Here is a 27,645-nt window from a genome sequence, read left to right as displayed (position 1 = left end):
GCTATCCAGGTGTCCCCAAAGAGTAAGTTATATAAATTTATGTGTATTGTATAAACTGAGGAAATTGTGGCAGTAATTATTATGTAAAATAGTAATTGGAAAAGGAGACAAATAAATGGGCACAAATAAAAAGGAGAGAGAGAAGGAAAGGAGAAGATATGCCTCCTTGCTGCTACAGTCTCTGGGCCTATTGCTTGGTCCTGAGACTGTCGTTGATATTTATTTATTTATTTATTTTTAAATGTTTAAAAATGTATTTATGATAGGCACACAGTGAGAGAGAGGCAGGCAGAGACACAGGCAGAGGGAGAAGCAGGCTCCATGCACCGGGAGCCTGATGTGGGACTCGATCCCAGGTCTCCAGGATCGTGCCCTGGGCCAAAGGCAGGCGCCAAACCGCTGCGCCACCCAGGGATCCCTGTCGTTGATATTTATAACTTTCCTCTTGCCCCACCCATCCGGTGTTCCTTTGTTCTCTGCCAACACTCTAGCACATTCCTCACAGACCCAGTCTTTTTAATGTCTCCAGCACTATTCAGACTTCCCATTTCTTCTTGTGTTTGTTTTGATAAATTATGTTTTTCACGGAATCTCTTCATTTCATTTGAACTATAAAATGTATTGCTGTAAAGTCAGGATATTATGTTACAGTTATTTCAAATCTGGGAGATCTGCAATGATGTTCTCTTTTTCACTCCTGGTGTTTCAGCATCTTGGTCAGTCCTTTTATAGCAGTGCCATAATCTTTGCAAAGAATCAGCTTGTGATCTTGTTAGTTTTTCCTTATTACGTATTTGTTTTGTCTTTCATTAACTTTCCTCTGCTTTCATGAATTTGAGTTGCTGTTATTCTCCTAGTCTTCCAGTTTGATAGCTTAGATCATTGATCTCAATATTTATTTTTCCAATGTATACATTTAAAGCTCTAAATTTCTGGGTAATTACTGCTTTAGGCATATTCCCAAGTCTTGATTTGTCATATTTTTGTTATCCTTAAGTTTAAAATGTTTTAAAATTTCCATTGTAATATCTTCTTTGACCCATAGTCATATAAAAGTATATTATTTATTTTGCCAATTTTTAAAGTTATCTTTTTCTTGTTGATTTTTTTTAAGATTTTATTTATTTGGGGAACCCTGGGTGGCGCAGCGGTTTGGCGCCTGCCTTTGGCCCAGGGCGCGATCCTGGAGACCTGGGATCGAATCCCACGTTGGGCTCCCGGTGCATGGAGCCTGCTTCTCCCTCTGCCTATGTCTCTGCCTCTCTCTCTCTCTCTGTGTGACTATCATAAATTAAAAAAAAAAAAAAAAAAAAAAAAAGAATAGTTTGTTTAAAAAAAAAGATTTTATTTATTTGTTCATGAGAGAGAGAGAGAGAGGCAAAGATACAGGCAGAGAGAGAAGCAGGCTCCATGCAGGGAACCTGATGCAGGACTCAATCCCGGGACTCGGGGACCACGCCCTGAGCTGAAGGCAGACTCTCAACTGCTGAGACACCCAGGTGTCCCTTCTTATTGATTTCTGATTTGATTCTCCTGTGGTCACGTACTCTATACGGCTTCATTGTTTTGAAATTTACTGTGACTATATGGTCTAGTGAAAGGTCTGTTTTGGTAAGTGTTCTGCATGCACCTAAAAAGAGTTTAAGTCCTGCGGTTGTAGATTTAATGATCTTATGAGGTCATCTAGGTAAGATTAGTTATCTTGGCACTTTTAAGTTTTTAGAAGTTTTTATTTAAATTCCAGCTATTTAACATACAGTGTAATATTATTTTCAGGTGTACAATATAATTAGTCATTCCACTCTTCCATAAAAATACCCTGCATTCCTTAATCCCCATCACTTATTTTCCCCATTCCACATCTCCCCCCCCCCCCGCCCCCGCCCCGCTGTCATCACCAGTTTCTTCTCTGTAAACTTTAAATTTTAATAGAATCAAAATATCGCCCTGCTTGTTCTTCTCAAAAATAGGCATCTCCATTTCTTCTGTTATTTTTCCCCCATGGCCTTTATTATTTCTGTAGTAAATTCGTTATCCTCATTTAAATAAAAAAAAATAGTTTAAACATTTAATATGTGGGCACCAAAGAGGAACCATGCAACAGACCTTTCTTACTATGGCTCCAAAGAATTTTTTGAGAAATCTGGAGAGACAGAAGCATCTCCCCATCTGGGAATTTTTCAGAAAGAGGAAGCCAGCAGTCTTTCCAGTATCTAGAGTGGTTATACTAGTGGTGCCAAGAGATGGAAGACTAGACCAGATGACTTCCTGAAATCCCTTTGGGTGTAATGAATCTGAAGCATAGGCAGACCGGTATAGTGTAGTTCCATGGAAAAAGTGTCAAACTTCTGTGCATAGAAAGTGGCAAACTCCTTTGCTTCCTTGTATAACGGAGGTGATGGGCAGCCACACACCAGGAGTTGAAGGGAGAATGTGGCAGTTACTTTGATAGAGGACAGCCAGAGCAGAGAAGAGGTGAGCTGGGGCCTGTTTTGGTCGTGGTTCTGCTGATGCCTCTTCTGAGGCCTCACATGTATTCAGGCACAGAGTTCCAGCATGGTTTTCATAAACATGAGAGCATTTTAAGGCAGTGCTTTTGTTAGAGGGGTGGAAGCATCGATGTCCAGGGACCACTTTAAAGCAATGGGCTCCAGGGCTTGCTTAAGGAACACAGAGCACAGACCAAAGGGCAGCTTGCACACTGCATGCTTCCTGAAGTGAGAGAAGGAAGCATGGGGCTAATGTAAGAGGTAGGAGAGAGTGGACTCCAGAACCCCTTTCCAGAAGGTGGTTTACTAGCGCACGGCTAGGTAGCACTAACCTCATCTCCTGAGGTGTGTAGACTGGGTGGGAGGTTCGGGATCGCTGTGTGCCTGGTGACTGTCCCCAGCATTCCCACTGGAAGGCTGTGTAAAAGAAACACGGTGTCAGAATGTGAAGGGGCCTTAGAGATCATCCTGTCACCTGATGTTTTATGACTTAGGAAACCAAGGTTACTTCTTTAAGGTGTGAAATTGGCATCGTTCCTCTGGAGGTACACCCCAGCGAGTGCCTGGGGGAGGAGAGGCCAGGCCATGTAGGAGACAGCTTTTTTCTTCCAGTGGCTGTGATTTGAGCCTACAGACATTTGGATTCGAGACCTAATACTGGGGATCATTATTTATTTAATTGGAAGAAAACACAGGGGTCATTTGCCTGTTTATATGGGTCATATTCCCTGTTGGAAGGCAGAAAGTTTGGGAAATGTTACATTCCCTTTCCAGCCCTGAAATCAGGAGCGAAAGAATGCTCTTCTCTGGCCCTGCGTGTTTCTGACTTGTTTGACAAGCTCTAGTGAGCTACCAGATGTGGAAATTCTTTTCAGCCTGGGATAATTTATTTATCTGTTTATGTATTTTACCAGGAAAGTATCTATTGAGTTCTTGATACTCATTTGCAAGGAACTCCTGGGGGAGCAGTAGCAGTGTATAGTGTTACTTGAGTGTTTGATTTTTTTTTTTTTCAAGTCTGTCTGCTTTTACTTCAGACCTAAAGAGCTGGGAAATAAAATGCAACTTGTTCCTCCTCCCCTCCCCCGCGTTTAAGAGCGTTTAAAACATGTGGCAGAAAATGAGCCAGGCAGACTTGGCTGAGTGTATGAACCCGTGAATTTATTTTTCCTTTCATACTTTGATCCTCATTTCCAACCATAAAAATTATTAGTAGCACTTAAGTGTTGAACATTTTTCACCTGAGAGATGTGGAACGCTCTTGGCTAATAATACTGGTTATAAAGTCAGTACTTCATGTGGGGATGGGAATTGCCTTAGAATGACTGTGTGTTGTTAGGAACACAAAATGCTGATGCCTTTCTCTTACTGCCTGGGTATCCTGTAGCTGGCAGAGGCTGGTTGAAGCTCTTGTGTGCTAATAAATTATGAGAATTTCGTTATATTATTTTGTTCACAACAACCTAAGGTAATGGCAAGTATCAACGAATAGTTGTTGACTACAAGTATTCACTGAATCATGGCAAGACAGCAAAATAGCATAGAATGCCCCACTTTTTTTCTGGAGAACATAACACCATTTCTGAGCAGGTTCCCCTGGTATAAGAAGAACCAAGAGGAAAGGTGTCAATAGGAGAATGAGCGTGCTATGTATGGTCACATGAAGGCAGTGAGAAGCAGACTGATACGAGGAGGGTGGAAGTTGTGTTTGGGTTAACACTGGAAACTAGGTTGGTCAGGCAATATAGGGCCAGCTGAAAAGATTAAGGCAGTAAAGAGGTATTATAGGTTTATAAAAAGGTGTCTGGTCCAAGCGAATTTGAAACAACAGACACTGAAGACAGGGAAAGCTGGGTAGATGGAGGTGGAAAGTCAATAGACCTAAGGTTCAAATGGATGAAAGAACCAAATAGAAGGAAAAGACGGGCTTACTATAGCTCACATTTAATTTGCAGTGAGGGAGCTTGGCTAATTGGAGAATTCCAGAGCTGAGGCTCTATGTAATAGTTATATTTTAAACAGAATTAGTAAGGTTTGACATACCTATATACTCCAGGGAGAGCAGAAAGATATGATCTGTGATTCTAAGTAAACTATCCCACTTTCTCTCTTCTCGGTAGAGGAGCTGAGAGGTGAAAACAGCCTATCATAGAATAGACAACAATCACCTCTTCTAAAAGTTAGCAGAGGAGTGGCTAGGTAGCTCAGTTGGTTAAGCATCTGCCTTCAGCTCAGGTCATGATCCCAGGGTGCTAGGATCGGCCCGTGTTGGGCTTGCTGCTCAGAGGGGAATCTGCTTCTCCCTTTCCCTCTGGTCCCTTCTCGCTCATTCTCTCTCTCTCTCTCTCTCTCTCTCTCTCTCTCTCACTGTCTCTCAAATAAATGGGATCTTTGAAAAAAGAGAAAGGGAAAAAAAGTAAAAGCCAGCAGACAACTTAAAAAGAATGACTATCTCTGGCCTGTTCGTTTCTCACCAAGCCTTCTGCCAGTGAGAATGCCACAGATACTGGGTCTGAGGAGCAAATAAATGTAAAACAAGTGTTGGACTGGGTCTAAAGATTGTTTCTCGCAGACTTGTGGTTATGGTCCCTCTGATAGGAAATTAACTGCTTTCCTTCCTAGATGTAAGCCAGAGTCCTAAATCTGAAGATGTGCTCAGGTTTGTTGGGAATCCAGGAGGCTGTCTTCAGAAAAGTTCTTCTTGATGATACATGGAACTGCCTGTCTCATCCTGCCATGGGCTTTCGGGCAGGTTTACCCTTTGGGTTCATCCAGGGCTCCAAGAAACTTGGTTCTTACATAGCCACAACTAATAAATAGGGGGCGTCCCTAAAGGAGGCCCAGAATGCAAGGGATATATCCCTGTAGTGGGTGGATAATCTAATTTTTTGAAGTGTCTCAGTCTTCAGAAAGAACCAGTACTGTAGATTTCCATTCTTTAACCTTTTGGCTGACTTAGATCTTTGAGCCTTCACAGAATCTGATCCAGTGGGTTACTGAGAGATTCCAGCATTTCTTTCTGTCCCCTGAATGATGGACTGTCCACATGACCACTAGCACTAGGATTCAGAGTGAGCTGGCCCCATTTTTGGGATGCAAAGACTCAAACCTTGCCAAAGCTGTTCTGGGTCACAGCATTTGTGCTGGGTCTGACACTACAGCTTTACAGTATACCTAGAGCCATTTTGCCAGAGCTGAGCTTTTGAGAATTACACAAGTCTTATGACTTGTACAATATGCCCTCCTCATTAAGTATCTAGAGAAGTAGATGACTGTAAGTTCTTTGAACTTTATATATTATATACTATTATATCTGAGTGAGTGATAGTACCTTTCCTGAGCATGGCTATAATATCAGCACAATATTGAACCTTGAAAAAGACATCTGTCTGTCTTCCATTTTTCAATTTTCTTATGTACCCAAAGAATGGGCATTATGGAAACTGTTGTCTTCAGAAGAGGAACGGACCAAACAGCCCATTTCAGTGAGCGCCTCTGCCCAGAAAGTATGATCAGAGCCTCTGTCCAAGGAGACATGTGGAAGAGTGTGGTCGGAGGTGGGTGGCTCTTTCTTAGAGAGTTCTCTCTCTAGGGTGTTCTTATTGCTGCTCCTTGTTTTTAGCCCGGAGGAGAACCGGGGAATCTATCAGGTCTATCCTATCTCCAGCTTGCACTGATTTACACCCGAGGCTCCCGGGAGCCGGGGAAGCAGTGCACGTGGGCCACCGCTACAGCAAGAGCTGAAAGAAGACCCCCGAAGCCGCCGCCAGGAGCCCATGGAGGTGCTGAGAGGAGCCGCAGTGAAGTTTGACCTCTCAGAACTTTTCTAAAGCACCCAGTCCCCGCCGGAGAATAAGGCAAACAAATATTAAGGGGAGGAAATCGAATATGTATGCTGAACCTTGAAGCAACATCTGAGCGTTTAAAAAAGTGCCCAGTTGGGAATTACAATAGAGTGACGCTTTTTTCTTCCCCACTGAGCAAATTAAAATTACAAGCTCAGAATTTATTTACCTAGCCATTAATGAAACATCAAATGCTCCCTGTCCTGAAGAGGCGGGAACATGCTTCCTGCGGTGTATCTTATCATCCAAGAGTGTCTCCTCCTCACAGACTTCCATCCCAAATAAGTCAGGTGAGTGGTTTCAGTATGTTTTCCATAAGCGCTTACTTTGTTTGCGCCAGGCAGTACTAGCGCTCTCCCCACCTTTCTACTCCAGGTGCTGCGTGCCCCCCAACTGTACCCCAGCATCTTTCCTGTCTGCAGCCAGGTTAGGCGCACCTGGCTTTGGAGCCCCACTCCTCAAGAACTGATACTTATGATGTGGGATAGTTATTTTAAAGAGGTGTCCATACACTTGATGGTTTAAATATGCATACTTTCCCTTCCCCCATTCAAATGGAGATAGCTGCAAAGATATTCCAACCTGAAAGGATCCATATGTTCGAGGGTTATTGTTCCAAAAGCTGCCTGTTGTCTTCTTGGGATTGATTACAGGCTTTGGCTGTTCCAGGAATTCAGAGCTTCAGAATTCAGCTTATGATTTGGGGATATGGGGAATTTGTCTTGCATGGGCTGCTTATCTGCCTTGATTTTGATAGAGTTGCTTCAGGGAGGTGTGTGGGCAGGACTTGGCATGGGTCCAGGGGAAATGAAAGCCAAGGCGGCATCCAGGCTGTGAATGGCTCCGGCTCCGGGGGCTCTCAGGGGGACAGTGTCTGTAGCTTTCCAGAGAACATTCTATGTTGTTCCCCAACGTGAAGCCGTATCCTTCATTGCCAGTTGTAAAACTGCTTGTGAGATCATGAATTTGAGGCAGTGGTTGCTGATGGCTGCAGCATTAAAGAGCAATTGCACATTTTGGAAGAATAAGAAGAAAGCTTTAAGGATCCGAATAGTCTGCTGGCTTTAGAACTTTCATGACTGGGAACAATGAGTCTTTAGAAGGCAAGGTGGACCAGTCAGTGAGATGTTTATAGCTCACCTCTTAGGTCATACTCATTTCTTGGTGCTTGAAAATTGGTGCCTGGGGTTCTCATTAATCGTGATCGCGGTATATTTGCTGCTGTCTGACTGGTTAGGATCAGGAATTGGCAGCATTAATTTCTAGGTTCCCAACCAGCCTTTGAGTTAGATTGAGATTGAAGATTTGAGGATTGTGGCTCTCACGTTGACACTCTACTCGTTTGTACAGCCAGGCCGCTAATTACACCCGGGGCCTAGATCTCTGGGGCTGGATTGCAGAGCTCCTCTAACTTAGAGCGGTCCACTCAGGCAGGATTGTGTCTGCCCTATGTACTACTCTATGCCTAGTGCTTGACACATAGTGGATATTTGGTAAATATTGACTGAATGAGTGAACTTAATGTATTTGGACCTTGGATTTTCATACACACACACACACACACACACACACACACACACACATATATATATATTCTGTGAGTAAAATTATAAGGAGTTGTTCAAAGTTAAATGATTCTGTGTTCTATATTCAGTGAGAGAATCCAAATAGAGGTCTGCTTGCTGGCCTGCCAAACACCTAGGGAAGAATAATTTCATACTAACTACTTACCTGGTTGGGGACAATGGGATTCTCAACCCTCACTTTGTAATTTAACTTTGTTCTTAAAATGAAATCCATAAAACTTTTTCCTTGTTATCCGCTTGTTCCTTTTTCCCTGCTTTCCTACCCCAACCCAGAAGTAATCTTACCATCCTCTTAACTCTTTGTTGGGGGGGGGGTGCTTTTTCAACTGCATCCTTGCTTTCTTTCATCTCTAGCTTTTCATGCAAATGACATTAGCTTTTCTAAATGGTAAACTCCTAAGTAACAAGATCTTTGCTTTATTTTTGTATTCTCTCTTTGAAGTGTAAAACTGTCCCTAAAAACTATGCCTAGTGAAGGGCGCCTGGGTGGCTCAGTCAGTTAAACATCCAAATCTTGACTTCGGCCCAGGTCATGATCTCAGGGTCATGAGATTGAGCCCTGTGTCAAACTTCATGCTCAGTGTGGAGTCCACTTGAGATTCTCTCTCTCTTCCTCTGCCCCTCCCTCTGTGTGCACTTGTGTGTACTCTCTCTTGCAAAATAAATAAGTCATAATTTTAAGAAATTATGCTGAGTAAAAAAACTAAAAAAAAAAAAAAAAAGAAATTATGCTGAGTGAAAAAAGCCAATCCCAAAAGGTTGCATACTATGTAATTCCACTTATATAGTCCTCTTCTTCAAATTATAAAATTACAGAAATGGAGACTACATTAGTGGTTGCCTGTGGATGGAGGGGAGGATGTCTCTAAAAGATGAGCAGGAAGAGCTTTGTGGTGACAGGGATACTCTGTATCTTAACTGTGTCAATGTTGTGTTGTAAAGTCACACTAGTTTTGCAAGCTATTGCCATAGGAGGAAACTGGGTGAAGCTCTGTTCATTTCTTTCTTTTTTTTTTTTTTTTTTTTTTTTTTTTTAAATTTTATTTATTTATGATAGTCATACAGAGAGAAAGAGAGAGAGGCAGAGACACAGGCAGAGGGAGAAGCAGGCTCCATGCGCCGGGAGCCCGACGTGGGATTCGATCCCGGGTCTCCAGGATCGCGCCCTGGGCCAAAGGCCGGCGCCAAACCGCTGCGCCACCCAGGGATCCCTGTTCATTTATTTCTTACAACTGCTTTTGAATTTGCAATTATCTCAAAATGTTTAATGGAAAAAAATAGTGGTGGCTCAGTAAGTATCTTTGAATTGAATGCATAAATAATTAATAATAGGGATCCCTGAGTGGCGCAGCGGTTTGGCGCCTGCCTTTGGCCCAGGGCGCGATCCTGGAGACCCGGGATCGAATCCCACATCGGGCTCCCGGTGCATGGAGCCTGCTTCTCCCTCCGCCTGTGTCTCTGCCTCTCTCTCTCTCTCTCTGTGACTATCATAAATAAATAAAAATTAAAAAAAAAATAATAGGACTATCAAATCTCTCTCTCCCTAAGCTTTAATGATGATTTTAGCTTGCTGTTCAATTGCCTTTCTAAAACTTAATATTAGGATTAATATTTTTAAGGTAGATGGAACAGCTCTGGATTAAAAAAAATGCTGTTGAGGACATTCTTCCTTTTGACAGTTTGGACTTTATTCTAGTTTTTCCCTTATATTGTAAGCCACCCCAAGTCATTTTTTGGAAATGCTTGGGATATAAATAAATAATTTGAAAGATTCCCTCAACTGCTTGATTAACCCACTAGGAGATTATGGGGGTTAAGCAGATGTATGGGGAGGGCATTATGCTGAATGAACTCATTACATAATCATTTTTGAACTGCATTGATGTTTTAGCCAGGATTACAGAGTTTATGGTCAGTGCTACTTCTTCCCTTTGCACAGTGAGAAAGAAACAGGGTTTTGGCCATTTTGTAGTAGCATCCCTGATTGCAAGTGGTAGAAGTCACCAGGGCAGTGACTTGAAGTAAGGAGAGTTTCCCCCCCTTGCTGGACAGAGCTCAGATCTTTAGTCCCCGATCTTTTAAATTGAGCCTCACCAAAATCAACTTGAAATTCTGAAGGCTGGGTCATGGTTATTTACTAAAGTTTTGTTTCCACTCATGTGGGATTTAAAGAGAGTAGCTATTTGACTTATGATCACTATTCTTCTTTTAACTTCATTGAACAATCCCCTGGGACCAGACTTAGAAATCGTACCCCTTCCCCAGAGCTGGGGTTATGGAAATACAAATGATTTCATGTTTAGTGGGTCTTAAGGAGTGCAAGATTGGAAAACCCACGACCCAGTCGTGACCCATCCCATCCTTCTCCTGTCGCCTCAAACTCACGTCTGTCCTTCCTTTGTTATTATCTCTTGGGAGATTCATTGCCTCACAAAAAATAGTGGTTAAATTTAATCTTTTATTCAGCAGCCTTTTGCTTGTATCTCCTTTTCTGTCCTGGAGCCTCACAGATTACAAGATTCTAGTGGGCCCATGGATGTCACATGTAGGATCCCACTAGATTGGTGCACAGCTGACAGGACTTCCTTCTCTCAATGGTGCGAGCATGTGGCTTTCTTTCCAAATGGGAACCGCATTCATGGAGAGCCTTTAGCTTTTAGAAGACAAGTACCAAGGGGGAACAAAGGGTTTTGTGGACTTCCCCACCTCCTCTCCTTACCCCATTCTACTTTCAGCTTGGACAGTGTGCACAATTGACTCTTCCTGTGTCTGCACAAGCACTGGTGGCGAACATGAACTCTGAATATGATTTCAGACATTCCCACCTGACCTTGTTTCCCAAGTGAGGGACTGAGCTTGGGGAGCTGAGGTGCTTTTTATTTATTTTTATTTTTATTTATTTATTTTTTTTTTTGAGGTGCTTTTTAGACTCAGAAGAGTGGGGAATCCTATGACTTCACAAACAGATGCCTGGCCTGGGAGTTAGGTCTGAGTCTAGACTTGAAGTAAGAGTGTGATATTAGGAGAACTAGTTCCTCTCTAGCTCTGTTTCCTCATCTGTACCATGAGGGAGCCAGACTGAATGAGCTCTGTCTTCCAAATGGTCTCTTGCTGCAAATTTCTGAGGTGACATAGGCAGGGGTCAGCAGCCCAAAAGGCCAGAAGTGTGCATCTTCTCCTTACCATCTGCAGAAGGCACCTGGTTGCACCATCTGGTGAGCTGGCACAAGTAAGGATGAGGAGAAGGTGTTCAAACCACATTCTCTAGCAGTGCCTTTTGGATCGTGGTGACCACTGCAAGATCTAACAGCACACATTCCTCTATCATCTCTGGCCAATGCCAGCCTGTCTCTTTTGCCTTCATCACTGCCCTGAGCCTGAAGAAAGAACTTGAAAGGAATGGAGAGCATGTCTCCTGGAACCAAGGCATGAACCTTCAGCCAGATGGGAGCACATAGGATTGCTGCCCAAATCCCAGAAGCCTTCCATGATCCTGGCTTTCCTGTGCGGCTTATTTTAAGCAGACCCCTGTCTTGGGTTGGAAAGGTTTCTCAGGCAGACTGAAGTGATCTAACAGGTAAATCTTAATACTTAGCACAGTGTGTACATCTATTTGTCAAAACCAATCAGCATTAGGGAACTCGGGGTGACACCTGCAGGGCTCCCTTGCACTAGATGTCTAGCATTAGCAATTAGTTCATTGTGTCTCAGGCATGGACAGAGGCTCTTTGGCTTTTTGCAAAGCACCCCCTTGACAAAAACTACCAACTGCCAGTGTGATTAAAAGCATGAGCTGAAAATAAGGCCAATCAGGCTGGAGCTCTCCGTTCCACTTTGTTTCAGGAAATGCCAAATATAAAAGGTGAGCTCTGTTCCCAGAGGGCTGAGAGTGAATCTGATAACTGGCTCTTCTGTTAAAACTGGCTAGGAATTGGAATGCAGCCAGCTTGCCCTTTCCCATCTGGGCAGCAGGCGAGACAAGCCTGGGGAAAGAGTGGCCACTAATTCAAAGACATTCACAAGTTGGGTTCCTTGCAGCTCTGCCTCTGCTGACCCAGGCACGCATGACCACAGGGTTCAGGCTGGCTCCTAGAGTTCTCTTCTACTTTGATGGTTAGGGATTGACACAACCCAGGGGGCATGCACCAGGGAGAGAGGTGAAACCCTGGCCTGGTTTGATGCGCCTTGGATCTGTATTTGCTGCATTTCCCTCACCACTCCTTAGTCTGTCTCTGGGCTCCTGAATCCTGATCCATATGGTATCCCTCTCACCCAGTAGCAATATCCCAGTGGAACCGTGCCTTTGAAAGTGTGATGACTATAGCAGCCACTTCAGAGAGTTACTTTTCTCCTAAAGCTGACCCATGATTTCATAATTGTATATCCCAGATGGGCACCACCTGTTGTTACACCTTCCCCCTTCTCCCCTCCCTGGTCTGTTTCCTGAATCTGACTATGGTTAGCACACACCCGGGGTTTAAAATGCACTCTCTGAGCTGGCTTAGAATATAGTGCATTAGCTAGCCTCTTTTCAGGAACATTTATTGGGTACCCATATGTGTATGGCATTTTAAACCGAAGTTAAATAATGCAGGCCATGTACTTTAGAAACTTGTAACTTGCAACTGATCACAGTTGACGAGTTAGTTTCTTAGTAAGGAAAAATACATAAGATTTTAGCCCTAAAAGGACATTAGAAGTCACTTAATCCAACCCCTTTTTTTGCAGATGGCAAAATGAAAGCAGGGCAACCTGAGCAGGTCGCTTGCACAACTCCTCAGTGGCAGAGCTAGTCCTTCATCATCCACTTTGACCAGGTCCGCATGGTGCACTTTTTTGTAGCATGTAATCTAGGTTGCCTCTTTTGCCTTTGAAACAAAGGTAGAAGATCTTAGTTTGATCACCTAGCATGGGGAAGCCACAGAAGACCTTGGAAGTTTAAGAAGAGAAAGAGAGAAAAAGAATAGATAACTCTGCAGAGAGCTCAGGGAGGGCAGTTGGGAGTCCAGAGAAGAGCAGATTTCCATAAGAAGTGGTTAGGACCAAGATTGTAAACATCAGAGTGGAAGGAAGCAGTTAGAGCATGGTATTATGTTGTTGCAGTCTCCATTTGAAGAGTGATGTGGAAATAGGCCCCAAATGTAAAGACCATTAAATTATTGCTAAGCCCTTAACTAAGGCATAGAGTTTTTTTTTTTCTTTTTCTTTTTTCTTTTTTTAAGGCATAGAGTTTTAATAGAGGCTCTGTCTTCAAACTTGTGCATGATTAAAAATACATGAGATTGGTGTATACGGAGGACTTCAACAGTACAGGCAAACAATCGAGTAGTGGCATAGTGACCTGCGCATAGCCAGTGGAGCACTGTTACAGAGCTCTAGGGATTTAATGTGAAGTTTTAGATGCCCGCGCTGCAATATATAAAGGCATCTGTTAGTAATGACAAAAGGCTGACCCCAGAGCATTTCCCTGAGGTAAAAAGAAAAAAGCTGAATTAGAGTGGGAGGTGGATAGTCAGGAGGAGAGGGGGTGGAATTTGAGTTCTTGCTCTTCTGGCTGGGAAGATGCTTTACTGTCTACATAATCGACTTCGTACTACACTGGGGCTCGATTAGAGAGGGCCCATCCTGCTCAGCTCCACTCCGTTTTGATCCCGTAGTCAGCTGCAGAGTTATAGATGAAGTGACAAGGATGGTATCTTGATTGTATCCAGCTGCCTGGAGTAAGTCAAGGGCAGAGAGGCCCCGCGTGAGGAACAGCGCTCACTCACGGCTCCAAAGGAATCTGAAATCCAGGACACCTCGGAGGCTTTTCGAACAGCGGAGTTTAGCATTTTGTGACCCAGCACCACCCAATTAAGTCCCTGTGGAGAGAAGTCTGATAAATGGCTTCAGCTAATAGGAAGAAGATTGAAATCCTAACAGCATTTGGCCCAAAACTGAGCTGATGTTATTATGGTTCTTGCAAACAGGGGCAGAGTGTATGGATTGGAGGGCTGTGTTGCCTCAGAATAGCTATGGATTGGAGGAGAATGCAGCTTCCGTCCATCAGGGGTGTGACCCATGGATGCCTCTCTTTTTTTTTTTTTTTTTTTAAAGTTTTATTTATTTTTATTTATTTATTTATTATTTATGATAGTTGCAGAGAGAGAGAGAGAGAGAGAGGCAGAGACACAGGCAGAGGGAGAAGCAGGCTCCATGCACCGGGAGCCTGACGTGGGATTCGATCCCGGGTCTCCAGGATCGCGCCCTGGGCCAAAGACAGGCGCTAAACCGCTGCGCCACCCAGGGATCCCCCATGGATGCCTCTCTATCCGACCCCCCCCAACCCTCCCCCCAGCTAGCCCACCTCAGTGGGTCGTGTGTAGTTACTTGTGCCTGGACCCTTGCAGAACCTCTTTAATTCCATGGAGGGGAAGCCAAGAGTGGGTACCAGTGTGACTGGACCAGGCAGGTGCCTGGTGCTAATAGAAAGAAACTGGCAGTGCATCTGATGGCATGTGCCCAGGCCCCCAAACCAGACAGAAGCCCTGGCTCACATGCTATGTTGTTGCTCTGGGCTCTGTAAAACCGTAATAGTATATTATTTTAATCTACTGAAATCCAAACCCAGAGTAGGAACACAGCAGCAGCCTCACACATCTGAGGAAATGTTCGACATGGCTTCGTTTGTCTGCAGCTTTTATGATGGTGGCTGTGGCTGATTAACTCTGTTGGGTACAACATGGTGTTAATGAGGCCAAGGCTGTGGGTTTGAGAGATCTGTTAGGTGAACCGGTGTCACACAAAGGAAACTCCAGACCATGCTCAAGACCCGGGTTAGATATCCCATAAAGGCATGTGAATGATCACAGGAGGACTGGGGAGGACGGTGTAATGACAGCGAATATCGCTTCCCCGCTTCTGGAAAAGCAGTTTAAAACATGTGCTTCAGCGATGGTGAATTATTACTGTGATCTTCACACGCAAAGGAGATCACATTATTATTAATGGTAACCGTTGATCAGTACTGTCGTTGACTTCCTTTCTGAATTAAGGAGAACACTAGCTCTGCCTGCGAGGGAAAGAGAAAGGCTCTTCGGGCCCTTCTTTATTGTCCGCTTTTTTGCCTCCTGAGATCTTGCGTTCCAGGTGTGCCTATGGAACACTGTCCTGTGTGGGCACTGCTTTTTGTGCTTGGGAAACCACAGTGAATAAGACAAAGCCTCTGTCTTCGTGGAGATAAAATTCTGTGGGAGGAAAATACGTAATAAATAAGGAAACAATAAATAACTGAAACAATTTCAAGAGATTGGAAGTTTGGTGGAGGAAAGGACAGGGAGGAGATGTGATGAATAATGGCCGGGAGGGAGACAGTGTTTACCTTGGGTGGGAAAGTCTGAAAAGGCCTCTTGAAAGGAGGTGACATTTAGGCAGAGACCTGACTGATGGGCAAGGGCTGGCTTTCTGAAGTGCTGGGACAACATTCCAGTCGAAGAAATAGATGAAGAGGTCATGATTCCAGAACAGCAAGGCCACCAAAATGTGGGAGAATGTGGTGTGAGAGGAGAGGTTGGACATTGGCTGGGCCCTTTGGGGGGTGTTAAGGAGTTTGGCTATTATTCTTGGTCAGCGGGAATCCATTTTTTTGTTTTGTTTCAGGGGTGGAACAATTCTTGACGATTTTGGAGGGTGTTGGGTTGAAGTGTGTCTCCCTAAACAGTTATGTTGAAATCCTAACCCTTAAGAAACCTGATTTGGAAATAGGATCTCTTTAGAAGTAATGGAGTTAAAATGAGGTCATTAGGGTAGGCCTTAATCCACTTTGACTGATACCCTTATAAAAAGAAATTTGGACACACACATACACACTGAGGGAGGAAGGCTGTATGAAGACAAAGGTTAGGAGAGATGCATCTAATGCACCTACAAGCCAAGGAGTGCCCAAAATTGACAGCCAGCCATAGAAGCTAGAAAGCAGCAAGGAAGGATGGTTCCCCTAGAGTTGTCAGAGGGAGCAGGGCCCTGCCAACAACCTTGATTTCAGACTTCTAGATTTCTGTTGTTTTAAGCCATGTTGTATGGTGACTTTGTTACAGTATCCCTAGCAAACTACAAAAGGGGCAGGAGGTGCTGGCACATGGTTCTGCCCTTGGGAAAGCAATGATGCATCCTCCCTGGACTCAGTGACATGTGGGTGTTAGGGAAGCATCTGTCTGCTGTAGCATATGACCATATAACATATATATATATATATAATGAAAATAAATATATAATGAAGACACACACACACACACACACACACACACACACACACAGCCTGTTGGTTGAGATACCCTCAACTAGATCTTTTTCACCTTACCAGAGGGTTCCCCGGTAAACTTGTAAGTTGGGGCACCTGGGTGGCTCAGTCAATTAAGCATCTGACTCTTGATTTTAGCTCAGGTTATGATCTCAGAGTTGAGATTGAGCCCCACATCTGGCTCTGTGCAGAGTCTGCTTGTCCCTCTCCCTCTGCTCTTCCCCCTGCTTGTATGCTCATTCTCCGTCTTTGTCTTTGAAATAAACAAAGACATAAAATCTTTAATAAAAAAAAAGTGCTCAGAACACTTACATTAACCTAAAGTGGGGCAAAATCATCTAACACAAAGCCTATTTTATAATATTAAAGTATTGAGTATCCCATGTAATTTATTTTAATACTGAAAGGAAAAAACAGAATAGTTGTCTGAGTACAGGATGATCTTAAGTGTACTGATTATTGACTGTCGGCAATTGTGTGGCGGACAAGCTGCAGCTTGCTGCCATTGCCCGGTGCATAAGAGAGGATCATACTACATATTGCTGGCCCAGGAAGAGATAAAAAATTTGAAGTAGGTTTCTACTGAATGCATATTACTTTTTTACCATCGTGAAGTCGAAAAATCATAAGTTGAACTATTGCCAGTTAGGGACCATCTGTATTCTAATATTCTTTTAGGAATAGTCCTGTTAGAGATATTGTGGAAATAATGGTTTGGGAGGGTGAGAGTGGAGGCAAGGACAGGCGTTAGAGGCCTATTAACAACAATCTAGGTGAGAGATGATGGTGGGTTGAGCTCAAGAGTGGGCTGGGAGAGTTGGTGAGAGGTGGTCAGAAGTAGAGCCAGCAAAACTTTCTGATGGATGGGGTGTGGGGAAGAAAGAAGTAGAGGAAAAAGACTGACTAGTGGCTTTTGGGCTGGGGCGGTCTGGGTAGACGATTTATTGAGATGGAGAGGATTAAGAGAATGGCATATCTGGGGATAGGGGCTCAGGAGTATGCATGCACTGGACATGTTAAGTTTGAGGTGCCTATTGTTTATCCAGTTGAAGATATTGAGTAGTTGGTTATCTCAGGAACATTCTGGGCTAAACGAATTTAGAGATCAGTAGATTATAGAAGGTGTTAAAAATTATTGAAACTAGCTGAAATGATTCAACTTGTTTAAAGAGACCAGGGCACAGGACTGGACCCTCAGGAGTTCTGTTGTTTAGGGGCCTGGTAAAGGATGAGGAATCGTGGTTGCTGAGAAGTGGCACCATGAACAGCTACTAAGTTGTCCATACTTCTTAATGGCATGAACTTCCTCTTTAAAGGTTAAACTAAATTATACAGAAATACACGAGGAAAGTATTGGGAGTACCCCATCCCCAGTATACCAGATTCTGTTTCACAAAACTGTATCTAAGAGCCTTCCCAAATATGGAAATCAAGTTTTTGTTTTCAGTATGTTATAGATTATAGAATCAGACACATTCTTTCTACATGCGGCTTCTAAAAGGTCATAAAGATGGCTGTGTTCTCTAGGGAATTAGAGTTTTAAAAAAGTTTTTTTAAGAAACAGACTCTCTAGGGCACCTGGATGGTGCAATTAAGTGTCTGATTCTTGGTTTCAGCTCAGGTCATGATTTCAGGGTCATGGGATTGAGCCTCATGTCAGGCTATGCGCTGGGTGTGGTGTTCACTTAAGACTTTTTCTCCCTCTGCCCCTCTCCACTGCTTACTCGCTCACTCACTCAGTCTCTCTCCCTAAATAAATAAATCTTTAGAAACAGAGACTAAGTTTTCACAGTGGCCAAATTTAATGCAAATATGGGCAGTCAAGGGGCACCCGGGTGGCTTAATTGGTTCAGTGTCTGCCTTCAGCTCAGGCATGATCCCATTGTCCTGGGCTCCCTGCTTGGTGGGGAGTCTGCTTCTCCCTCTTCTTCTGCCCCTCTCCCACCACTGTGCACTTGTTCTCTTTCTTCCTCTCTCTAATAAATAAATAAAATCTTCAAGAAAAAAAAAAAACAACCGAGGACCGTCAAGTTGGAGGAGTCCATGTATCCATGTATTCTTCACATGTGCGTACATTAAGAATGGAACCTGTTTCTATAATCATGTGTTAAGAGATTGCATACCTTGGCCCAATTTAGTGAGCCGTTACTACATTACTTGAAATTTCCCAGCAATGGCAGGGGGATTTGGAGGAAATTAGAATCCACATCTGACTTTGAATATTGACAGAGTAACTAGCCCCTGTTAATGCAGTATCTTCAGAAGCCCATTTCAGCCTTAGCTGGTCAAGATCTGGCTCTGGGGAGTCTGTCTGTACCGTTTGGGTAACGTAGCACTGTGCCTGGTCACTGTCTGAACTGGGAAGTGATTGTGGATGTGTTTCTCCCCTCAGGTCTGGCGGGAGTTTCCTGACCGCTTAGTGGGTTACCCAGGTCGTCTGCATCTCTGGGACCACGAGATGAGTAAGTGGAAGTATGAATCTGAGTGGACCAACGAGGTATCCATGGTGCTCACGGGGGCAGCTTTTTATCACAAGGTAAGGTTGGGGGTGGGGCAGGGGCATGCCAGGCTGGGGCATGTGGGTCTGAAGTGACAAAACTGCGTGCATGACACTTGTGCTGCGTGGCCCAATTGAATTTCTGCCGAGTGTAGGAAAAAATGTCCTACTCAGAGAGCTTACAGAGGCCATGTTGTAGTGGGTGTCAACTATACTTCAGTTAAAGAAAGAAAGGCTATGTTGTGTGGTTTTTGTTACTTTTCTTACTATGCAAATAATGCATGCTCATAATAGAAAATAGGGAAAATCCATAACAAATTTTATCTTATAAGAAAAGTCGCACACATACAAAAAAGTCCTTTGTAGTCCTATCACTTAGCAATAACCATTGTTATTGTGTAAATGTTTTCTCCAATTTGCCTTTGGAGAAAACTTACTTACATATACTTCTGTGTAAACATTCTCATTAGCCTGCTTTTTGCATGTATTATGAGTTCCTTTAACATCAACATTCCTTCATAACATAATTGCTAATATGGTATTCTAATATCCATAAATCATGTGTAACTATTCTTCTATCACTGGATATTTAGATTGTCTCAGGGTTTTTTTGGCTATTTTAGATAATGCTTAATTTCTAATGCTTAGTGATCAGTATCCATTTTCATAACTGTTTGTACTTGTGATCATTATGATAGATTTCTAGAAGTGGAATTATATCAAAGGGAATGAACATTTTGTAGAGGTTTTAAGATTATATATATGTCTGTTTTCTTCAGAATTGTTTGTGCCAATTTACATTCCCATCAACAAAATATAAAACTGTTACTATAACTCGTCTTGCATGAAATATATAAAAAAAGGGAAAAAATCAAACTGAGCTGGTTTGATACTTGAAAAAGGATCTCTTTTCACTATGATTTGACCACGGTGGTTGAAATTCCTTTTGTATCTTTTGTATTTCCTCTCTTCTGAGAATCATCACTTCACATTTTTTACTTTTTTTATTAGGGAGAGGTTGAAATTGCTTTGGACTTTAGAATATTCAGTTTGATGGTAGAGTGCTCCTGGGAGTGTATGGTTGAGTTGACTATAATACCTTGTCCCTTGTCATCAGTTGTACAAGGTACTGATGTCAGGAGAACATCTGCTTCTCTCTCCGGCCCAGTGTAGTTAATTTAACAGAATCGTGTTATATTGATTGCATGTTGGTTTCTCACTGCTGCTGTGTACTTTTCAGGGCTCTCAATCCAGAAATGGGTTTTGTTCTTAGCAATAATTGAGTAAGTTTATAATTCTTGGGGTTTATGGTCATATACTGTGTACATTCCCCCCTGTCCATGAATTTCTGCACTATCTCATACATGTAGGTTATGGCAGCTTGAAAACTGCCTCATTTGGGGGCGCCTGGGTGGTTCAATCATTTGAGCGTTTGACTCTTGATTTCAGCTCAGGTCATGATTTCAGAGTCCAGGGTTCAAGCCCCATGTTGGGCTTTGTGCTCAGCATGGAGCCTGCTTGTTTCTCCCTTGCCCTCTCCCTCTGTCCCTTCCCCCTGCTTGTGCACACACACACACCTACTCTCTCTCTCTAAAATGAATAAATCTTAAAAAAAAAATTGCCTTATTTTGTATTTTTTTTTAAAAAGTGCACACCTTTGTAGTGTCAGTCTACCATGAGTTTATCTGTTTCTATTTGCAATCTGTGGACAGAAAGTAGAACATAAGATGGAGTACAGTGGCTCAAGGTGAAGAACTGAGTAGAGGTCAGTGTGTAGTGTGTCTCTGGCTGATATTTTATTTATCAAACATAGGATATATGAGCTTGAAGGGCCTGCATCCTATAAGGGCTTCACAACCTGTCTCTCTTTTACAATAGGTGACGTTTCAAAGAATGACAGTATTAAAGATTCTTTGTCTTCTGTCCAAAAGCATTCTAATATTTCTTACAGCCTTGTGTTAATCCTAGGAGAGAAGGCTTGTCCCCACGCCATGAGTAAGTTGCCCTTTGACTATCAACCATGGGACAGTGCTATTTGAATCTTTCCTCTTTTTGTCTCACCTGACAGTATTTTAATTATCTATATACCTACAAAATGCCTGGGGATATCAAGAACTGGGTGGATGCTCATATGAACTGTGAAGACATTGCCATGAATTTCTTGGTGGCTAACGTCACAGGGAAAGCTGTCATCAAGGTAAGACATCCTGGTCTGGCTCTGCCACTAACTTTGTGATCTTTGGCAAATTTCTGTTTCTCTGGGCCTGAGAAGTTCTGATAAGTATAATTGAAGCATTGGATTATATGAACTTTAAGCTCCCTTCCAGCTTTAAGATTTTATGATTGATATAGTCACATTTTAACACTGAAGCTAGGCTTTGATAATTTAAACATGTTTTCTTTTTCTATATGGTTTCTTTAGTTATAGTTTTTAATCTCCAGTATCAGAGATAAAGGCTGTGATGGTCAATCTACAAATCATGTTTTAAAAATTTAATTATATTCTCAAAGCTGATTTGGAATCTAGATCTGTTAAAGAATGCAACTTACATCTTTCTTAAGGTAGCTGGTTTTTATTTTTTAAAGACACTAAAGAGGGGCACCTGGATGGCTCAGTGGTTGAGTCTGATTTTGGCTCAGGTCGTGATCCCAGAATCCCAGGATCCAGTCCCACATCAGGCTCCCCGTAAGGAGCCTGCTTCTCCCTTTGCCTATGTCTCTGCCTCTCTCTATGCCTCATGAATAAATAAAGTCTTAAAAAAAAGACATTGTGAAGATAGTACACCTTGTACAGTTATAACTGTAGTTTTTCTAAACATTGTTTTTAAATATCAATCACCAGTTTTTAAAAGCACCTTTTCCATAATGTGTTAAAAGCTGAGAGTACATGAGGATCACACAAGGGGGAATGCCTGGGTGGCTCAGTGGTTGAGCATCTGCCTTTGGCTCAGGGTGTGATCCCGGAATCCTGGGATCCAGTCCCACATCGGGTTCCCCACAAGGAGCCTGCTTCTCCCTCTGCCTGTGTCTCTGCCTCTCTCTGTGTTTCTCATGAATAAATAAATAAAATCTTAAAAAAAAAAAAAAGGATCACATGAGTATCTCTTTATCTGTAAATGGGTGTCTATTCCTGAAACATAGATTTTGCTCAAACCAGATCCCCAGAAACAAAGAGTTTACTTTTTTTTTTTTTTTAATGAGTAGAATCATCCTAACCTTTTTTCCTTCTGGATTAGAATTCCATATAAAAATGGGCAGTGCTTCTAGGCCAGATTCTGTATTGGAATCTTTGCATACTGGAAGCTTACATTGGAAGCGTGGTGTGGCATTCCCCACTGATTGTTCATGCTATGAACTGATGGGAGAAGCCCAATTAAACTGAAGTGGAGTGACCGGGGAGAGAGGAAGAGTCCCTGTCTGAGCTCTGTAAACTTGGCCCAGGCCTCACCCTGCTGCAGCCCTCTAACTCAGTCAGCAGTCACTGCAAGAGAAAGTAAAGCATGTAAACCACGAAACTAAGTTTTAAAGGAACCCCTCTTATCTCCAAAATTGCTTTTTGATGTGCTTCAAGATATTTTTAGCTGTGCTTACTTACTCCAGACAGTCGTTGCAGCATCTGTGTGCTTCTTAGCCTGGCCTTAGTTATCTAGCTTTCTCTCCTCACCGCCCCCCCCCCCCCACCTCTCTATTGTTTACTTAGCTTCACTAGGTTAGGATAACAGTCTCCCTGGGTTTGCTTAGAAAATCATTAGAAGTTTAAGGTTTGGGAGAGCAAGAGGGAGAGTCAGGGAAAAGAATTCCAAGGGTGAGGGGACCATTGGATTTTTTCCTGATCGAAGGGAATTGCAAAATAACCTGGCATCTTCAAGAGCATGGCGCTGTTCATAGCATTTGCCATTAGCTGGAAGAAGGAAAAAGAGTGCCTGTTGGAACTAAGGTTACGGTGAAAGTTATGGGAAGCTGTATTTCATCGCCCTTATGGCTGCAAGAACAAATGGTGTTTATACAAGGACCTTGGCAGTGAGAAAACAGTCATTAAACAGGAATTAAGGAGCTTGTCATCACCACTTCTTTCCAGTTACAGAAGGCAAAAGCCCTCCAAGCCTTTTTTATTGGGCCCTTGTGAGTTGTGCTGTTGGCCAAGCCAGACAGAATTGAATGGAGGAATGGTGAGAGGTGTGTGTGTGTGTGTGTGTGTGTGTGTGTGTGTGTGTGTGTGTGCGCGCGCGCGCGCGCTTGTGTGCGCTTGCACGCACACGCATGTGCATGCACACGTGCGGGAGGAGTAAGCAGCTCAGCTTACAGAGCAGATGCACCACTGTGCACAGTGGTGTCACAAACATGATTTTACTGTCCTTGGCACTAACAACCAGGTATATTTTTTTATTTCTCTGGCAGGTAACACCACGAAAAAAATTCAAGTGTCCTGAGTGCACAGCCATTGATGGGCTTTCACTTGACCAGACGCACATGGTGGAGAGGTGAGTGAGCCTCTAACCAGAAGTTTGCCCTAGCCTCTGATCCCCATTTCCTGCCTTGGTCCTGTTTATGGGACTTGTTGGAGATATAAGGACAGCAGCTGGTAGCCATAGTCACCTCCTTTTGCACTGTGGGAATTGGGTTAGTTCAAGCCCAGGTCACCCAAAGAATTAATTTGGAATGCTACTCACTCAATTTGTAATGGCTGGAAGAGTCTTAAAAATATAGCTGGCCTTAAGCTCCAGAAGTCGGATTCTCTATGTGGACTAAGCATTTAACTATCCACAGTCGTTTGAGTGGAACATAGTTAATTCAAAGAAAATACTAGATTGTTTTTCTGGATAGTATCTCCATGTGACAATAAAAGCTTGATTAGAAAGCATTAAACCAAACCCAGAGACAAGTTACCTTTCCTGACCTACCAAGAACAGAATTGAAAGCACAGCTCTTTACAGAGATTGAGAAAAGAAGAGGGCAGCTCTGAAATACTCCTTTTATTCCAATTTGGTCAGTTACTCATCAAGCACACCTTTCTGTGGAATGTGATACTGAGCCTTGTAGGTGAGTGTAAAACAAGTGAGAGGCGTGTACATCTTCTCTCAGGACCATGATAATCTTATAGTAGACCTAATTGTTCTCAGTTGTATCCCACAGATCCCCCAGCTTGGCATCTCCTGAACCAAACCTAATTCTTACATGGGACAGCAAGCTTGGACATCCAGGTGCACTGTTGTCAAGGGACCAGAGTGCACTCAGAGAATGTCAGAGTAGCCTTTTGGAATAAGATATCTAGTTTGGGTTTCCAGAAGGCTCAGATGGATCTTCTTGCAGCATCCATTTCTGAAGTGTATCAGCCATGTTAAAGTCCTTAATGCCTGGAGGATTTTTTGTACAAAAAAATTGTTTCACTTGGCCTGAGTTCTTCTATAATGCTTTTTTTCCTTATATTTTATTCTTATCCTCTAAATAATCCTTTACCCTTTCATATATAAATATCTTACCCAAATGACATGACTTTTATCAACTGTCATGTGAAATAATACATTATTGTGATTTTGGAAACATCTGTCACTGGTATCATAGGAATTACATAGCCAAGGGCAGCGATAGTAACTGTCACAGCTCATTTAGAAGAGACCCCAATTATGGTTATATTGGAGTACTTGAAATTATTATTAAACCTACCTCCATTCTTTGTGTTTGGGAGAATTCATAGCATGAAGCAATTGGATAATTGATTGGGCTGAGTGAAAATGGTGAGCTTATATGGTATAAGATAGAAATTTTAGGAAGAAAAGTTGGCCTGATAATGGCCTGGAAGTTCATGCTAAAGCCAAACAATTCTGGAGCACCACCGAGATAGCAGATGTAAAGAGACTTAACATGCAGTGAGAGAGATTTAAGTTAGATATTATTATTATTAAACATTGAAGAAAGTATCTAAGGGAGAGGTGGGGGCTTCCTCTTGGGATTAGGCTTTTGAAAATAGATTAGGTGACTACCCAGATGTTGTTAGGCTTGAATCGGATTCTGTCAGAGTTTATAATTAACAACGACAAATATATGCACACACATGTAAGTGTGCGTGTGTGTAACAATCCAAAGCTATATGTGATAAGTGCCATAAGGGAGGCTCCGAATGTTATAATTGATCGGAGGAAAGAGAAATGACTTCTCGCTAGGTCAGTTACTAGGAATAATTTTGTAAAAGATGGCTCTTGAAGTCAGTCTTTAAAGATCATTAGGATCCCTGGGCAAGAAGAAGAGATCCCAGGCAGGGGAGAATGGGTGCTTGAAGGTTCCAGTCAGCAGGATGAAGGTGTATGTGGCAAACAGTTAGGAGTCCAGTCTGGCTAGAGTGTAGAATTCTGGCCTGTTGGTGCCATACCCTAAAGAACTACCCAGTGAAGGAGTTTGAACTTGCTTCTTTAGGCTCTGGTACACCATTGAAGGTTTTTGAACAGGGGAGCTTGATCAGAGTATTGTTTTGAGATTCATTTGGAAGTAGTGTACAGAATGGAATGGAGATGAAGGAATTGAAGAAAACAAATTTGGAAAGCTTGAACTAAATTGCATGTAGGAAGGAAGGGATGGATTGAATTGTAAGAGATTTTTTTTTCTCCGCAAAGGAGGATATGCTAGAACTTGAGGTTATGGGGAGAGAATTGATGGTGGGAGCATAGATGTTAAGTCAGGAAGAATGGTGGTACCGTCAGCAGTGTGAATGATATAGTTCAGAGGAGACACCAGTTAAGGGAGGAAGTGGTGTGGATGGTTGCACCTTCAGCAGTGTGATTAATGAGGACAGGAGGAGATTTGAATCATGGCTGAAGCTGGAGAGCAATAAGGCAGATGTGGAGATGTAGATACGGAGCAAGCATTTGGAAATGTGGAACTAGACCTTCAGGAAGAAGATGAAAACAAAGGTAGATATTGAAGAGACATCTGCCTAGGGATGGCCATTGACTGGAGAAAAGGCAAGGACAGAATCTTGAGAAACTCTGACATTTAGGAGACAGAACAAGTAACTGAGAACAGAAGCAGCCACGGTGAGGCCATGAGAGAACCACGGTCTGCAGTGCACAGAAGCAAGGGAGGAGCAAGGAACACGCAGACTGGGAAAAGGTCTTTGACATGAATGGTCAGTGGTGACCTTGAAAAAAATAATGCCAGGAAGTGATGGGGCTTAAGGGTTATGGAGTGTGAGTCTGTGGTGAGGAAGTGGAGTTAGTGAATGTAGAATACTCTTTGGAGAAATTTGAGAGGGAACAGAGGAAATCAGTCTTGAAATCAGAAACTGGGAGCAAAACTGTTTGGATTAAAGATTGAATCACTAAATGATTAAATGAGGCACTTAAATCTGGAGGGAGGAAGGTATGATTTAAGCCATCTTGGGTAGACCAAGAGATGGAGTTACAACTGAAGAATTGTTCATTTGCTGGGTTGTGGGTTTTTTGTTTTTTTTTTAATGGTTCACTTTCCAGAATTCACATTTTGCACAAAATAGTGAAAGAAGTTAACCGCTTTGCAAGTTATGACCTTCTATTAGGTCTTATGGTTTAATAAGTTTATTTATTCTCATATTTGGGGTCTTGAAGCAGAAATCTCGTTTGTGTCCGAGAGTAGCTCTTACTGCCCAGCATCCATTTCCAGGATCTACTGTTAATTCTTTACAAACCAGAAAACCAGAAGACTTTGTAACTGTTCATTTTGACCAGTAGCTTCACCAGGCTAAAGCAATATGGCAGACAGACAGTGCTGCTCTTAAGAAAAGGAACATTGTGTTTTGAATCAGTCCCATCTTTGTTCAAATTATGGGTTTGCCATTTAGTAGCTGTCTGACTTAGAAAAACTGATTTGCCTTATCCTGAATTCTGGTCTTTTCATCACCTAAAATAGATATATTAATATCTATCAAACTACAGTGTCCATTCATGGGTTCAACAAATACCTATTGAGCGTCTTTGTACCGAACACTGTGTTATGTGCTGGAGATGAATGCAGTAATAATATTGGACAGCCTGTAGCATGATGCCGGGCAACATTAGTTTCCTTCCAGTTTCCTCCAGCACTAGTCCTAAAGGCTCCAGGTTACTTTAGGTAATTGTATGTGTTTACAAGGAAAACAGAAAACCGTTAGTCCTTTCTCCCACAGACACTTCCAGCACTTCAGAGGTAGACATTGGCGTTTCTGAGCCTGTTCATACTAGATTAGAAAACCAACCCAGGGAGCATTTACTGACGGGATGGCTGGATCCCTGATGGAACAACTCAGGTGAGCCTCCAGCAACCAGCCAAAATCACCATCTACCCCAACCTGTTGCCCAGCCTAGATCTCCTGTGTGAAAAGAGAGTGGGAAACCCTGTTAGTACCTGGCAGGAGAGTTAAGGACCTTTACCACTCAGTGGCCAGCGGCTTCTCCAGTGGCTGTGTGGAGAGAAAGAAGCACTCAGGAGGCCTGGGTTAGCCAGGGGCAGCTGTCAACAAGTCAGCTGGCCTGAGCCCCCAGTGGCCTCTTGCCTGTGGCTCGGCCCTGTTGGCAGATCTAGATATAGAGGAGGCATTGTCCTTGGTACTCTCCAACAGGCTGTGGAGCCACTGTCCTCTGCCAAGAGCCACGGTTCTTTAATGTGTGCTCACTGGTACCTGTGCTGGGCGAGGCTGGGCTTTGCTGGCCAGAGTCTACGGGCGTGATGACCGGAAACTGGAAGAATCCGTACATGTTTATTGGCAGGACAGCTCCTGAAAGTAAGACCTTGGAGAGACTGACTTTGCCGCCACCTTGACCCTCTACTTGGAGGAGAGGGAAGTCACTGTGCTTGCTCAGTAACTGCTTTGTGGAGATTCCTCCAACTTTCCCAGGATCCCCTTGGACGCCCACCTCCTGAGTCTCACAAGACTGCCAGCAGGAGGGAAAGTCCCTTACCTGTGAGTTATGGTAGTGTGATGGAAAACACAAAGGCTCTCCTG

General features: G+C 43.0%; 1 protein-coding gene across 2 annotated transcripts in view; it reads left to right on the top strand.

Annotated features, from left to right (window-relative positions):
* The window catches only part of EXT2 (exostosin glycosyltransferase 2), a 144,652-nt gene that overhangs the window by 114,572 nt on the left and 2,435 nt on the right, over window positions 1-27,645 (top strand). For both annotated transcript variants that reach the window (XM_041773597.1, XM_041773598.1), the window contains exons 11-13: window positions 18,591-18,734; window positions 20,764-20,892; window positions 23,094-23,176. In XM_041773597.1, the coding sequence (XP_041629531.1) occupies window positions 18,591-18,734; window positions 20,764-20,892; window positions 23,094-23,176 (356 nt within the window). The remainder of the gene's footprint in view (window positions 1-18,590; window positions 18,735-20,763; window positions 20,893-23,093; window positions 23,177-27,645) is intronic.

Source organism: Vulpes lagopus, chromosome 11 (assembly GCF_018345385.1).
Source record: "Vulpes lagopus strain Blue_001 chromosome 11, ASM1834538v1, whole genome shotgun sequence".
Lineage (NCBI taxonomy): Eukaryota > Metazoa > Chordata > Mammalia > Carnivora > Canidae > Vulpes > Vulpes lagopus.
The sequence above is the reverse complement of the archived record's forward strand: the minus strand, read 5'-3'. Positions and strand labels throughout refer to the sequence as shown.